Here is a 17,168-nt window from a genome sequence, read left to right as displayed (position 1 = left end):
TAGAAGAACCCTGATTATCAGGGGAAAGGGGAGAAAGGCATACAGAATCATTCCTGCTCAAAGAAATGAAAATGTATCTGGCTTCCAGGCCTTTGTGCAAGGTGTCCCGGAGCTGAATTTATTTAACCATCTGTGTTGAATGAAGGTAAACAGATCTATTTGAAGAGGTCCCACCAGATGAATTCATTCCTGCATTTAACTTTCATTTATGGGGTCTGTCTTGGCCTAGCTAAACTTTTCTGTAGCAATATTCTACCCTGACAGAATTGAGCAGCCTACAGGGACAATACTGTGCCAAGTTGTTAGTTCTCAGGTTACCACAGCAGGTCTGCAAAGGGGGTAAGATCTGGTTCCCCCTATTAATCTACCACGAACACTGGTTTTGTTCGTGATTGCTAACAGAGCGCCCAGAACCCTAAGATGGTTTAGAGATTTGGGGCAATTTACTAGAGGCATCATTGCTTTTATATTTATGTGTTTCAGTCTGCCTTGCTTGTTCCAGAGATTCTAAACTTTCGGCTCCCCAAGTAAAGACTGAGGCATCTATGGTTACAGAATGAGTAGGGGCTGGAAGGGTGATGGGAAGAGCTGGGTTGAGACACAACTGGTCCCCCCTCCCATAATATCTCCCTTTTTTTCAAACCACAAAACCCTAGTCTGAGAAAAAGGGTTTTTACTCAAACCAGAAATTCTTGACAAGCTGTAAAAGAATATGCATAAATAAGGCAGTCTATATATGGAAACATGTGAATGCCCTGCAATCAGCTATTACCAGGCTCCTTGTAAATATAGCCTTGGAGTTGTACACAAGCCAAAGCATAAAACAGAATTGAAAATGTATACCACAAACAGAAGACCTTAAAGATGTCTGAAAGCTTTGAGAACTAGATTTAAAAGATGCTTATCACATTCCAGAGTTACCAAAAAAAAAAAAAATAAAGGTAGAATGAGAGGAAAAAGGACTAGAGAGAACACATCTTAAATTTTGTGACAAGTTTAGGAAGTACAGTTGTGTACATTTACCACAAATGTAGATGTTCAAGTGTATTCACTGTTGCAGTCCTCACATTTGGGTTTTCCCTGCCAGGGTGGCCCTCGGCCAACCCGAATACCAGAGACTTAGTATTTCGGTGTCGGTTGTTGTCGCTTGTGGACTGACATCAGTAGTATAAAGTAAAGGCAGCAGACGCCATTACATCAGTTTTTCTTGACCCAACCTGTCAGGAGCCCCCAAGTAGAAGGCCAGACTCTGGTGGAAGAACCCCACCAACAGAAAATAAATACGACTATGCCCCTTGTAATGAAGAGAGAACAATAACGAATTACGGTAATAAAAGCAGAAAGAGAAGAAAGGGGGATGGAGGGAGGGAAACCAGAACTGCAAAAGTGAATACACTCTAACATCTACATTTATGGTACGTGTACACAACTATACTATGTTCTTCATGTTTCACTGTTGCAGTCATCACATTTGGGTTGATTCCCAAAGCTGAGGAAATGGGTGGAGGCAGTGATGGAACCTAGGGGATGACTAGGATGCCCTACAAGACTGCAGAGGCAAACCCTGTCCTGGAATTGGAGAAAAGAGGCAGGTGGCAATGCTTGGTAAAGGTGTGAACAGTTGTCCAGGTGGCAGCCTCCAGGATGTCCCTGGTGGGGACTCCTCTGAGGAAAGCTGCAGAGGTGGAGGCTGCTCTGGTGGAGTGTGTCCTGACCCCCTTGGGAGGAGGCTTTCCATGCTGTTTGTAGCAGAAATGGATGCAGTGTGTTATCCATTTGGAAATGCTAACCAGCAATCAATCAGACTTTCTGAAGGATTTAGTCCTATCTAGATAGAATCTGAGCTGCCTGTGCACATCTAGAGTGAAGAATCCTTTCCCCCTTGTTCTGGGGATTAGGAAAAAAGATGGGCAAATGAATGGATTGGTTGAGAGCCACACTGGAGACCACCCTGGGCATAAAGAATGGGTTAGTTCTGAGGGATACCCTGTCTGCATGGAAGAAGGGTTCCACAGCCATGAGTGCTTGCAGCTCAGAGATTCTTCTGGCTGAAGTGATGGCCAGAAGGAATGCTGTCTTCCAGGAGAGAAATTTTAGCTCTGTAGAAGTAGCTGGTTCAAAAGGGGGCAGGGTGAGCTTTTCCAATACAAAGTTAAGGTCCCAAGCTGGTGTTGGTGCCCTTCTGGGTGACCTCAAGTTGCTAGCCCCTCTTAGGACGTTTGACCAAAGGGTGTGAGAAAAGGGGCTGCTCAGTATGAAAATGAGAAGAAATAGCAGAGGCATGAATTTTTATAGGGGACAAAGAGAGGCTACTGTGTAGTAGGTCAGCTAAGTATTCCAGGATGAGAGGGAGGGAGGGCTGTGCCGTATTGGCTTAGTTAGCCTGGAGCCAGGTGCAGAACCTTTTCCATTTATCAGCATAAGACTTTCTGGTGCTAGTGTGTCTGGCCTCACGGATAACATCCAGAACCTGTTTAATGAGGTTGGCAGATTGGTTTGGGGTTAGGGAATAAGCCAAGCTGCCAAACTGAGTGTCTGCAATTGGGGATGCATAAACTCCCCTTGCCTCTCGGTCAGGAGATTTGGAATCTGAGTAAGATGCCATGGAGGCAGCAGGGGCAGAATGCAAAGCAAGGGGTACCAGTGTTGCCGGGGCCAGTCTGGAGCTATTAGAATGGCCCTTGGCGTTTCCTCCCTTATCTTGTTGAGCAGTACCCTGGGGATGTGAGGTAGGGGTGGAAAGGCACAGACCGATAGACTGACCCAGGGGAAGGACAAGGCATCCACTTTCCAAGCCATGTAGTGATGCTTCTGGGTGCAGAATTTGCTGAGCTGATGGCTGGTGTGGGAGGCAAACAGGTCGACCTTCGAGGTTCCCCATTTCTGACTTATTAGGGTAAAGGTACTTCTGTTGAGTTTCCACTCGTGTGGGTCCAGAAGATTTCTGCTTAACTGGTCTGCCAGAGAGTTGAGAACACCTGGTGGGAATTGTGCTTACACAGTTGCAGTTGCTTACAGGCTGTGTCAAAGGGTCATGGGCCAGCCTGCATAGAGGGTAGGAGCGAGTCTCCCTGCTTGTTGATGTACCACATCACAGTGGTGTTTGTCTGTTTTGATCAGGAGAGCCCCTGGCGAGGGAAGGGGCTTGGAAGCTATCAAGGTCTATTCTCTCTTTTTGACTGATGTGCAGTGGGATTTGCTGTGGGCTCCCTTGGCCCTATATGCACCTGCCATCCAAGGTATGTTGCTGAAATTTCATCATATGGAGCCTCAAGCATAGTCTGATGCATCTGTGGTGAGGGTCTGGGTGGCAGGGGGTGGGGAGAAAGGCAGTCCCTTGTTGAGGAAGCATGCTGTTGCCCAAAGAAAATCTTTTCTGATACAAGGACTTATAGGTAGAAGAGTTTCCAGGTCTCGAGAGTGTTGACACCAAAGGCTCTTTAGGTACCAGTGAAGTTTCCTCATATGCAGTCTGGTATACGGAATGAGTAGTATGCAAGATGCCATGAACCCCAGAGCTTGCAGGATCTTCCTTACAGTGAGCTGGGGGCCTGGTGGCTAGTTGAGAGAAGTAGGTTGTCAAAAAAATTTGTTTCTCTGCTGTAAGGTATGCCATCTGGGATGCTGTGTCCAGACTTGCTCCCAAGAAGATTATCCTTTGGGTAGGCAACTGCTTGGATTTCTTTCCATTGACTGTGTACCCTACAGAGGATTAGGAGGGTCTTAAAGGCCAGGTGCTTGAGCAGCTTTTCCTGGCTGTCTGCCTGAATAAGGCAGTCGTCTAAGTATGGGTAAAACTGAATATTTCTTTGTCTCCAAAAGACAATGGCCAGAGCCAGACATTTTGTGAAAACTCTGGGAGCAGTAGACAAGGCAAAGGGAAGCACAGAGAACTGAAAGTGTTGAGATCCTGCCCTGAAGCGGAGATATTTCCTGCATGATTCCCTGATAGGAATGTGGGGATAGGCCTCTTAGATCTAGGGTGGTTAGCCAAGCGTCCTTGGAGAGCATGGGTAGCAGCTGCTGGAGGGTGAGCATTTTGAATTTTGATATCACCAGGAAGGTGTTTAGAATGGATAGATCACGGATGGGGCGCAAGGTGTCCTCTTTTCTGGGTACCAGAAATAGTCTAGCGTATAAACCTTGGCCTACTTGTTCTGCAGGAACATGCTCTACTGCCTTCATAGAGAGCTGGGGAAGGATTTGCTTTAGAGCCTCTGCCCACTGATTTGGAGGTAGATCTGGGAACCCTTTTGGGGTTGGAAGGGTGTGGAAGGAAAATCTGTATCCCTGAGACAATGTTCAGAACCCAGTGGTCCTTGGTTATGGTGGCCCAGGTGCTTGAGTGAAAGGAGAGTTTTCCTCCTAGGGGTAAGTGAAGGTGGGCAGAGGGAGGGGTGGAGGAAGTGAGTCATTGTGAGTTCTTACCTTAAGGGAGTGGCTTAGAACTCCCTGGTTTTGAAGTGGAGGTAGTCCACTGCTTAGATCTCTGCATTCCCTGCGGCTGCTGTCTGGGGGCTCCGTTTCCACAGGGCCTAGGCTGGGGCTGGTTTACTGGGAGCAGAAAAGGACCAGTGTTTGGTGGGACAATGCCTGCTGAACCTAGGGGGCTGGACCTGCAAGAAATCCTTTACTGTTTGCATCGATTTTGCTTTTTCTTTTTTAAAACCTCTTCTGCCTTAGTGCCAAATAAGTTATCTTTGTGCAAGGGGGCACCCAACAATTTAGATTTGACATGGTCTGGTAGGAGCTGTTCTTTAAGCCATGCATGCCTTCTAATGACAGATCCAGTGACTGCTGCCCTGCAACAGGCTTCTAGGGCATCAAAAGCACAGTGCAAGGTGGGTTTAGTTACTTGACCTGCAGAATGCATTAAACTCTTGTAAACCTTTACATTCTGTCCAAGCAGGAAAGGAACATTTTTTGTTTAAGGAGTTCCAATGTATGTTGCTGAAATTTCAGCATATGGAACTGACAATTTAGTGACCTGATAGCAAGAGTAGCTGAGGTGTATACTTTTTTTACCCCATCTGTCCAATGTTCGGGAATACCTGTCTGGTTTTCTGGGAGCTGGAGGAAGGGTGTCAAGAGTCAAGCTGGATTTGAGGAAAACATCCTCCACAACATCCAGGACTGGGGGGATGGTCAAGGGTCTGTGTTGTGGAAGATCTAGGAATTCCCTGATCTTTTTAGATGGAGGGTAGTCCTGACTCTCCCACTGGAAATGCTCCCTTAAAGTATGCAGGGTTTCCCCAAAGGAAAAATCCTCTGGGGGAGAGGCTGAAGGAATGAAATCCTCTGTATCAGAATCCTCGTAAGTGGAGCGGGGTTGCATTGCTTCATATTCAAATGCATCAGATTCATCTGACTCTTGTTCAGACAAAACTACAGGGGACAAATCTCTCTTCCTTTTGGAGTGGGTAACTTGGAGGGGTAGCTTGGCTTCCCCTGATCAGCATAAGGTCTTTCGCCATTTTAAGCATTTGAGACTGAGGCAAGGTAGCAGGCGCCTGAGAGTGGGTCGTCAGTTTCTTGGGTGTGGTTCGTACCCTGGGCCCAAGAAACTCAATAGTTTCTGAAAGAATGGTAGTTGCAAAAGAATCAGTTTGTGTCGAGATTCGGTAGTGCAAAGGACTTCATTGGAAGCCGGTGCCTGCTCAGCGGCACCGGACCCATTCAAGGTAGAAATGACCGCAGGATCCTTAGTCAAAGAAGAGTTTTGCGGCATACCGGACTCTGAAAGGGTCTCTGTAGCGGCCTGTGAATCAACAGAAGCAGGCATCAGGGGCTGCAAAAGTGCCTCACTGAGTACCGGAGAACTGACGATTAGCTTAACGGAAGCATCATCGGTAGGTTTGGACCTGTGTGGTCTCGTCTCTCTATTTTTACGTTTTTTCGGAAGATCTGCTGTCAGATGGCTTACCGAAGCCATATCGGAATTCGAAGACTAAGTGAAAATATCTGGCTACAATAAGGGCCCAACGACAAGATAGTTCTGACGTTGAACAAAGCACAGAAGCGACAACAGGAAACGTCGTGGTCTGGGCCTAAACAAGTGATGCAGTAAGAGTGGAAGTCTCAGTGTGGTATTTGCTTTCCACAGGCAAGACAATTATTAACTTTTTCTGACATCGGTTAGTGCAAGAAAAAAGGATCCCCAACGGGGTACTTAGCTTTAGAAGACTTCAACTTCAATTCAGTAGACGAAAACTCAGGTAGCGGCTGACAGGCACTCATGCAAACTGCTTCAGGCTTCATGGCAAGAAAGACTGATGTAATGGCGTCGGCTGCCTTAGTTTATACTACTGACGAACTGACGTCAGTCCTCAAGCAACAGCAACTGATGCAGAAATACAAAGTCTCTGGTATTCAGGCTGGCTGAGCTGAGGGCTACCCTGGCAGGGATAACCCAAATGTGATGACTGCAACAGTAAAACGCAAAGAACATAAGAAAGATCTATGACAGATCTTGAAGTTCCATGCGTCTGACATCAGAAAGACTTTTGAATAAAATCCTCTCATTTTAATCTAGGGGACAGGTTCTATGACCCCTTGAGATAATAAATGCTCCAGAGCAGGAGGAAAGCAAAACTTCTGTACTCAACACAACAATGCATCGGTGTTGTCAATTTCAGTCCTTCCTAAAATCATGGGTTTCGGTCCCAACTTAACCAACTTTTTCAGACTTGGGATCTGTAGTCCAGGCTCCTCCCATTACCCATAATCCCCTTCAACCCCCACATTACCTCAGATCTCGATTTCCACTCATCGTTCAGACATGGTTGATGTAGCTCAGGTTGCGGAGGACAAGTAAAACCTTTTCACATCCTTTTAAGCTTCCAATTGTCTATTTTCTTCATATCACTGGAGTAGTTTTGGCTATTTTATTCCTCCAGTATTTGCAAAAACATGTAGCCTGGTGGGTTCAAGCACCAGAAGTTTCTTAGGGCTGTCTCTTTGTTCTACACTTACCCAAGGCCACAGTGTCCATAGGTGCTTCCTAACTGGGGTGGGGGCATTACTTGGGAAGAACAGTTCAATGCACATGGTCTCCCTCAGAGGCCATCACACACACGCCACAAATTTGGAAAAATGCCCTAATTAAACCCTTCCAAAGTAAACCTAGCTAAAAAAATTCTGTCACTTCTGTCCAGTATCAATCTATCCATCCTCCCAATTCTAAGCAATCATTTTTTTTTTTTTTTTTTTTTTTTTTTTTGAGGAAAAGTGTATACCAAACTCTTACAATAACCAGAATACCACCTGCTCTCCTATAAACAGCATGGATTCCTGGCCTGGAAAAAAAATACTATGATAGCATTTTGGTCCTTAACTGATGACATCATGCAAAGCACTTATAAAAGCCTCATTTACAGACTTAACAAAGGCATTTGACCTCAGTGACCATTCTCTTTTCCAAAACAAAGTGAAATTGGTATTAACCCAGACAGCACTTGTGTTTAAAATCTACCACACACATTTCAGAGATAAAAATCAAATCCTCACAATCAGAATCTGCACATTTCATCAAACATGTACCACAAGGATCCACTCTTGCTTCTTATTCTATTCCATATGAATTAAACTTTCTTGTGACCTCCCCCCATCACCACTTGTTCTCTACACAGATGACATGATCATGTACCAGTTGAGTTGCCCTCACACCAATATTCATTCCCAACTCCAGTCAAACTTCTGAGCTCCACCAACAGCTTATAAACCATAAAATACTTTTCAACCTCTCCAAGACCCAAAGCCAAAGCTATGCTTTTTGGAGCACAAAAAATGCAACAAGTGCCTGACTCTACCTTCAAATTCCTAGGATTATGGCTTGATTAGAAACTAAACTTCCTTTTCCACATAGTTAGATTAAAAATAAACTCCCTCTTGTTCTGGACTAAAAGATCTCCCCCTCTTCTATGTCACCAGCCAGAGCAGCCATTGAGAAAGTTGTGTGGACTACTCATTTTCACATCTTCCTCAAAGTAAATCTCTACAATCCACACAAACAATTTCAAACAGCATCTGAAGATTCATGATAGTCACTCTTCCATGATCACCGTATCACCCTAGAAAAGGCTAAATGGATACCCATGAAACAAAGATTCAACCTACTGTCGGGTTTTCAACTCTACAGATTATTCAAACTCCAAAAAATGTATCCCCTTGCAGCCAATGTTTATGATAAAACACAACCCCATATACTACTCACACCAACTCTAATAACCCATAAAAATTAAACTCTGGCACTGGCATTCTCCTCTCGGGTACCCACTCTTTGGCAAGCTATCCTCATCAGCCTAAAGGAAATCAACACACACTCCAAATTCACAATGCAGCTCAAAATGCACCTCTTCATCCAAGCCAAATACTTCAATACAGTATACATCACCCAACAAACTACACCATTCTCCTTTCCACTTCTCATTTCTTCTCTCAGAATAATTACCACTTTCAAAACTAATGTAATATAGTACACAGCACACTGCTTGGTCACTACAATATGCACGTACAGCTTTTCTAAGCAGCTAATCTTAGATACTGTTACTGCTTACATTTGTGCCTTTTTTATGAAATGGTTTGTATTTCACCTGATCTGAGCCTGAAATTTACCCTTAGTATGAATAAATATTTTTGTCTAAAATGCATATGCAGAATTAATGATTAACTGAATGCATATAACTAATTAACCAAACATTTGCAAGTTAACAGTCTACAGTTGTAGTTAAGCAGCTAGCTATTACTTCTGCATGTTTTTATTCAAACATTTAATTATTTGAGTTGATAAAGACAAGACCAAAGTGTTAATGATGTTTAACAAATTTACAAATAGAATATTTTTCCATATTTTACGTAGCTGGTTCAATCGGCACCCTGTGTTGCTACCACAAGCCAGCTCCCCACATCAAGTAGCTCTTCAACTGAAGAAGGGGAAAGCCCTCCCTGTAATAACCATATTGTTACATTCCAGCCATCAGATTATTACAGTTATATCCACACACACCCCCAGTCGTGCTCTCCAAACACTGAGCCCAGTAGGAGTGCCCTCTTGCCCTGCCCTAACTATGCTTCTGGTACTTAACTGTCTACAGTAAAAAAGTGACCTGGGTTTGTTGCACTGTATCACATGCATGGGCTGTCTGAAAGACTTCATTAAAGACTGAGGAATGATGATAGCCACTCAACTCCCCATCTCCACTTATCAGCTCTTTGACGGTCTGCATCACGATTCAATAGATCACAGTCAGGCCTTTATCCCTTTATGCCACAGAGCTGACTTCTTGGGTCATTGATTAAAACACAACTATTTCCACTTTTTACTTAATCCCTAAAAAATCTCAGTCGATTTTAATACATAGACTAAGAAAATTATCACTGTGGTACGGCGGAAGCATTGTTACCTCACAGCAAGAGGTTCTCCCGTTCGATCCTCGGCTTGGCCTGGGAGTGCCTTCTGTGTGGAGTCTGCATGTCCCCGCCGCGATTGGGTAGCGTTTGAAAGACATGCGTGCATAAATGGGCATGCCTTCGTTGAAGGTTGGGCGTCGAGCTGGCATTTCGTAAAATTCTACTGCCAATCATTAGCAGACCGGAGTTCCGCTGTGGTGACCCCTTACTAGGAAAAGCCGAAAGACAAACAACAACAACAGTGTAAAAAAAGGAAACTAAAAGTGGAGATAGAGTCAACGAGGTGATCACAAAATAAATATTTTCCTTACCTTGCTTTTTCAACATCTGGTAAGCCTCTGAAATTTTTAGCTCATCAGGCAGACCAACTGTCCAACTGTACATCAGCTCAATCACCTTTAATTTTACCTTCTCTGAAGACCGTGTCCCAAGGTACTAGAAAAAAAGAAATATTCATCACATGTATATCAGTAAAGGTGAATCTTACTAGCAATCAAAAGTTGTGTTCCCTGGGGTCATTACAATCAAAACACTAACTATGAAAGCAAGCACAAAGAAATGTGACTACACACTTACAGCACTGAAGATCTCCACCAAAAAAAAAAAAAAACAGTATACATTCAAATTCAAAACTGTCCTTAACTCTTAAATGATAATGCCATTTAAGCTTGACTTAATTTCTCAAAAACAACCAAAAGAAAGACTTTTTCCAATGTAATTTTTCATTATTCTTCCAGTAAACAAGACTGACAATATTCATACTACTCACAAAATAAAAAAAATAAATGCCATGTGTTAGCCAGTGAGACAGACATTTTTTATTAGTTGACTTCTCTTTAAGGAAGAGTGAGGTTCATACTCAAAAGCTAGCAGTATCTAATGGCGATTAAGGAGGTTAGTCCAGAGACGTGCACATGTACAAATATCACAAAATAGGTGACAGTGGGTAGGACATACAATAAAGCCCAAATGTCTTCCACAGCTGTCTAGAACCACACACAGACACACACACACAGACAGAGAGACACACACACACAGACAGAGAGACACACACACAGACAGAGACACACACACACAGACAGAGAGACACACACAGACAGAGAGACACACACACACAGACAGAGAGACACACACACAGACAGAGAGAGACACACAGAGACACACACACACACAGAGACACACACACACACAGAGACACACACACAGAGACACACACACACACACACAGAGACACACACACACAGAGACACACACACACACACAGAGACACACACACACACACAGAGACACACACACACACACAGAGACACACACACACACACAGAGACACACACACAGAGACAGAGACAGACACACACACACACAGAGACAGACACACACACAGAGACAGACACACACACAGAGACAGACACACACACAGAGACAGACACACACACAGAGACAGACACACACACAGAGACACACACACACAGAGACACACACACACAGAGACACACACACACAGAGACACACACACACACACCTCCTGGATTACAGTAGTGATCTTCCCTGTTCATGGGGCCTTGCTCTGAAGAAAAAGTCAGATGGGTCAAAGGTAGGGGACAAATGAATGATTGAGAAAGAGCTTTGAAACAAGCAAAGGAAAACAGATGCAGCTGTACCAAAAAAAATGAAAAATGTTTCTCTAGCTTCTTGAACCTCAGCTTGTTACAGCCTTCAAGGAAGTTAATTTTGCTGCAACAGATCTCTGTTTTTATTTACTAACAAATTACATAAATCACAATTGAAAAAGTGTTGAAACACCTGAAGACCAACACATAACAAGGATACTATTCTCCACAAAAGTATCATTAAAAATGCTCCACCCAGCAACAGAGTTACTATTACCTAAATTCAGTATAAACATTTAATCCAGACTTAAGTAATATGAAAAATTACAAAAATTTCAATCGTATACAAAATACTTTAATGATTAATCCTGTTACAGCTTAAAGTGGGCAGAACAGTGGATAAGTATCTGTCAAGGTTCTCTCGGAGGACTGTTTCCTCCCATCTCCCAAGAACACAGTGGCAGATCACACACAAAAAAATGATACTCTTCAACCAATCCTGTGCTTGGTAACTCACCAGTAAGCATGCCTGATCACCTCAATGATCAACACACACATTATCACAACTGCTCAAAAAAGTAGAAATTGTAACTACTTCAGCACAACTCTAGTTTATTCTAAAACGGATATGTTCCCAAAAGAATGACTATACCAAGGATGGTGAAACAAAAATAATACTTGTTTCTGTAGTATCCCCCACAAGTGCAAATACATGTGTGTGGGCTATGTATTTTATGCAAACACAAGCTCCCCCCCTTCTTTGCACTTATGGCCGACATGATGAAAAGCATTCAGTGATGACCCACTTCACATACCCAGTCAAAAAAATATTACTGTAGCATGGCTCAAGCTCCTTTTTTCGGTACCCATCTTTTCATCTAAGACTGCAATATTTGGGCTGGTGCTGGATACAAAACCAAAAGTTTCAAACCTTCAGGGACATTACCATTGTGTGCACTAAAGCAGTCTACAACTATACTTTTGAAGTAATTTTGTCAAAATGCAAATGTGTTGAAGATCCCAAAACTATACTTTACACAGGATCTCCTCTAAGCAGCACCAAACAGGATCATCAAGACAAATGAGGGTATACACCATAAACTGAAATATACAACTATATTTCTAACTTCAAAACGTTTACATGTGAAGTTGTCCTATCTTGCCTTCATTCTGTACTGATGGATTTTGGAACCAATCCTCAGTTCCGACTTGGCCATTTACTAAAGCTCTAGGTCTTCAACTAGCTTGTGGCTCACTCCCTATCCCATAATGCTGTAGGGCATTCCCCAGATCTCATTTGCCGCTGAAAAGGATAAAAGTGTCTCATCTAGCTCTGGCTAAGTGAAATTGTGTTTTTCTACTTTAAAACTTTATCATTTTAAAAAATTCTTTATACACTCATTACATTGATAGTTTATTATTTTCTTTACGCGGGTTTATAGCGTTTTTTTTTCTTAATATACAGTGTTTTCTTAGTTTTATCTGGCCAAGTGTCATTAGGCCTCAAGTCCCCTATCCCTACTTAGGATTCTTTGTACGTTAGTTTTAAAGTGTGCTATACATATTCTTAGTGTAGGAATTATTAGAGTTAATAGAAATAACTTTGCTAATTGCTTGACATTTTTTCTGTTGTCAGCCTGCTGTTAAGGCTACTGTGTGTTAACTTTTACTTAGAGAAATATTTAGCTCATTTTAGAGGGATGTTTTGCCTTTTATAACTTTAGTAGATTTGTAAGTTTTAGCAGTGGCATTTTTTCGACAAGTTGTTGAAATTGCTTGTGTTAATCCCTTGTTATGTCCTTATACCTCATTTTATTTAGACAGCTATTGAGCCTGTTTTAACTAGAGGACTGTTTTTCCCTTTATTTCTTGGTGTGTGTTGTACCATACTGCTTTAAGGATGTTAAAGCAGCCTAAAGAGACGAAACCTTCAAGTTTTAAAAGGTGCCCCAAGTGTTCTCAAATAACGTCCATTACGGATGGACACACTGTGTTTATTGTTTGGGGGCACTACATTTACAAGAGTCTTGCTTAATCTGCCACTCCTTCAGCTCAAGAGTCCTTCATGAAAGAAGGAATAAGCTGATCCTCAAAGGCCTACTTAAATCTACATTTTCAGAAGCTTTAGAGCAGGGTCAAAGCCCTCCAAAAAAGTCAGCCCCCCCCCCCTCTCAAAAATCAGATAGAGGCTCTAAAAGAGCATCATCTACATCTTCTGATGGATCGGAACCATCCAAGAAAATATCAAAAGTTTCAGAGTCAGTTGAACTTGTTGGGCCTTCCACCTTGGCTCAATCTGTTTTGGGACCAATGGTGTTGCCACTCTCACCTGTACTGGAAGCAGTTTCTCCTACACTAAGGTCTCCAATATTGCAGTCTATGCCATCTCCAGCCCAATCCTCTCATTCTTCCAGGAGCCTTTCAGACTATATGGATCGTCTGGTACAGAAAATATTGAGGATGCCGACGCTGGACAAGATTTTGTCGGAACTGACCCAATCAGCTTTGGAACAGACTGGACCAGTCCTTTCTACGTAGATTCCTCCTCCGACCCAAACTGTTGTTTCGGAGCCGGAATATGTGGAACTGATTGAGGTGGAGCCGTCGGGGCCGAGGCCTACTTCGGTATCTTCTACTACGACTGCTCTAACTACCTTGGTGCCATCTGAGGTGTCTAGGAGCAGACACTCCCCGGTCGGGCCAGGGGAGGACAGTCGGACTGAGTTTTTATCGGTTCAGAACTTGCCTCTCGGGGCCTCGGCGCCCATGAGTTCAGCTCCTACCTCGGTCTCAGAGCCTCCCCCCTGTGGTGCCAGGGAAATCTTCTGATTCCTCAGAACTGGGGTTTCCTCGGATTACGGGGGGGGGGGGCTTTCTCGGCTATGAAGAGAGCATTGTCCCTGCTGGCATCCTCTCTGTCAGATCCTCCTATTCCTCCACCTAAGGCACCGGTGTCTGTTTCGGCACAGCCAATCCCACAACAGCATAGATACTTGAAGCCTCAGGAAGCCCCAGAGGGTGATCCGCTCTCTTCTGGAACCCCTCCAGAATGCCCATCTGAAGAGGTACCCCAGAAGAGACTATGTAAGAGGAAGCATTTGGACTCTCTAGAGGAGTCACTCGCATCAGAGACGGACTTCGGTGAATCGGAAGGGCCCCCACAGAGTCTGTTTTTTCACACCTCTAGACCTTATTCCCAAGGGTCAAAAGGGAGGGAAAATGTGGTTTCGAAAATCCCAGAGAGCCTTTCAGGACACACATGGTGAACCTTCCTCCAGGGGCAGAGATGGAGGTAATAATGGAAGACACCGGCCACGTGGTAAGGGGGGGGGGGTTCTCAAAACCAGGGCGAGTGAGAATCTTTCTTTGTTAAGCCCTTTCAGTGCTCCTGAAAGAAGGCCCATCTGTCCCTCTCTGGAGGCAGTCGGGGTTCGCTTATCTTTGTACCCAGACACCTGGCTAAAAATAAGTCAAGTGGGTACAAATCATCATATCCAGAGGTTACTCTATACCCTTTTCCATGTCACCCCCACTAATAAAAAGGATTCCGGACGTTCCACCCATTCACAGGAAACGAGCAACTATAGAAGTTCAGAAGTTGCTAGAAAAAAAAGAGAGTCATCCGAACGGTCCCCGCAGACCAGATAGGATCTAAGACTTACTCAAGATTCTTTTTAGTTCCAAAGAAAACAGGAGACTGGAGACCCATACTGGATATCAGCAGACTGAAAAAAATCTGTAAAAAAGAAAGTTCCGGATGGTCACACTGCAGTCGATACTCCCTTTTCTGGGAAAAGACAACTGGATGTGCTCTACAGACCTCCAGGAAGCATACTACCACATAAAAATGGACAGGCCATCCAGGAGTCACCTGCGCTTTCAGCTGGGAGCGAGTCATTACCAATTTCGAGCTCTGCCCTTTGGTCTCACTACAGCCCCCAGAGTGTTCACCAAATGTATGGCAGTGGTTACGGCTCACCTGAGGCGTTCAGGATTCCAAATGTTTCCATATTTAGACAACTGGCTCCTAACTGCCACCACCAAGCAACTACTTTCACAAGCAAGAGACTACTTTGAATATCTGTGCTCATTTAGGAATTACAATACATTACGAAAAATCTGCCTTATTGCCTTCTCAACATATCGTTTTTATAGGTGTAGAGTTAGACACTATTAAGATGATAGTAAAACTTCCATCGGACAGGATACAGACCCTTCGAACACAGGTTCGAGACCTCTCAAAAACGAAGACTCAAACAAGGACAATTCTCAAGGTATTAGGTACAAAGGAAGCAGCGATCTCTGTAATCCCCCTACATCGGATGCACATGATAATCTTACAGTGGCTCCTATTCACCCAATGGTAAATGCAGGAAAGTACAGTTGTGTGCACTTACCATAAATGTAGATGTTAGAGTGTACTCACTGTTGCAGTCATTACATTTGGGTAATCTGTAGCTGCTTTATGGACTGTATATTTGTCTAAACACTAGGTCTATTTAAAATCCCTACCTTTCCAGGACAGCCAGCAGCCATATTCTTTTCTACTTCTTACCTCCCCCCTACCCCTCTCGTAGCCTTTATTTGGCTTCCATATTTGCCTCTCCTACTACTAGATTACTTCTTTCCTTCCAGGAGTTATGGTTGTACTACAGGTTTTACTCACTAGATGGCACACTCTTCCCTATAAATCTATCCTACTCCCTCATGTTTGAAATACTCAGTAAACTAGTTTTATCTACTGATTTCATTAAACCTAACTACTTATTTCATTAAAAGGAACTGTTGTATACTTTACTTATCTCTGCCTAGACCTACTTTAAGCTTCCATTTTCACCTTTATCCTCCTATTGACCCAACCTACTCAGACTACCTCTACATCTATCACCCTCTTTCACTTACCTGCACCTTAACTTACCTCTAGCAGTCAGCATTTCCACTGATTGTTTTTCACAGGCTGGTTTTTCCTCCTTACTTGGCTCAGTCCCTACTGTCACATACCTACTTCTCTTCCTCATTCACCTCCTACTTATCTATATCCCTCTCTCTGCCTTTTTTTTTCCTCTTCTCATCATTTCTCTTTCCTTCTCCATGCTTCACTACTCCGCCTAGTGTTTGTCTCATCCCCTGCCACACTCTATTGCCCTTTGCTGACTTTTTTCTTTTCTTCTTTTCTCTCTTTCTTCACCTTGATTGTTCTGTACCTCCCCTCCCCACTTCCTCTCCCCCCCCTCTACCTAATTGACCTTTCCGTTCTATCGGAAGACATCCATTCATTTCCCTTTTTGGGTCTGTATCTCCCCCTGCCCCTATACCCCTCCCTTCCTTACCTCATATCCTTTCTGAACCTATCAAATAACCCCTCTCCCTTGAGGCGCCATCTTTGATTCCTTGCCTCCTCTTGGCTGCTGCGTGTCCCTGGAGCCCGGTGGTTACACCTATTGTAAGCGTGTGTTCTGCATCACTGTATTACCATTTTACTTATATTTTGCCTTAATGAGTTGAAACTACTCTAGCAATTTTTAATGGTGTAACTGCTTTTTGCCTTTGAAAGTGCATGGACAGCAAGTAGGATAATGTTCAATTACAGTGATACGATGTAGTTGTTGCTACTTATATTTGTGCTCTCCGGTGCAACTTAGTTACCTGAATTTCTGGTGTTAAGTAAATTGTTAGATCGATGCCTTTACAGTAATCCAAACAGATATCGCTAGTTTGCATAGCGTTTTTTGCCTTAACTATTCATTCTAACATTGTTTCTTTCTTTCAACCATGCATTTTCTAACTCATATCGCAAGTATGCTGGTATTACTCTCGCAACAATGTGCCACTTGGTTATGCGTGGTCCACATGGAACTGCTTTATGCTTAACACCCATAGCTACTCACTACCATATGTGTTACCTTATCTTACAGTGAATCTCAAGTCAAACTTGGACTTTTTATTTAGAGACTGCCTTGCATAAATGGTTCATTTCTCCAGTCTCGGTAGTGAATTTCACAGCGTTTTAGACTGTCTGTTCACTCTCGCTAACTAGTTAGCCGGTCTTAGCATCGCTCAAATGTAAGCTATTCTCCCAGCCTACTTTTTATTCCTCATTAGCCTCTGCATTATTTAATTGATGATATGTGACTATCTGATAGGCTATAT

At 43.4% G+C, this 17,168-nt stretch overlaps 1 protein-coding gene across 1 annotated transcript in view; it reads right to left on the bottom strand.

The window, feature by feature from the left end:
• GGA1 (golgi associated, gamma adaptin ear containing, ARF binding protein 1) overlaps positions 1 to 17,168 on the bottom strand; it is a gene marked incomplete in the record, with an annotated part of 1,948,856 nt that overhangs the window by 1,422,590 nt on the left and 509,098 nt on the right. The window contains 1 exon segment of the mRNA XM_044067846.1: positions 9,720 to 9,843. Coding sequence (XP_043923781.1) covers positions 9,720 to 9,843 — 124 coding nt within the window.

This window comes from Protopterus annectens, chromosome 1.part0 (genome assembly GCF_019279795.1).
Source record: "Protopterus annectens isolate FY-2018-M chromosome 1.part0, PAN1.0, whole genome shotgun sequence".
Taxonomy (NCBI): domain Eukaryota; kingdom Metazoa; phylum Chordata; order Ceratodontiformes; family Protopteridae; genus Protopterus; species Protopterus annectens.
This window is presented reverse-complemented; position numbering and strand designations above follow the sequence as displayed.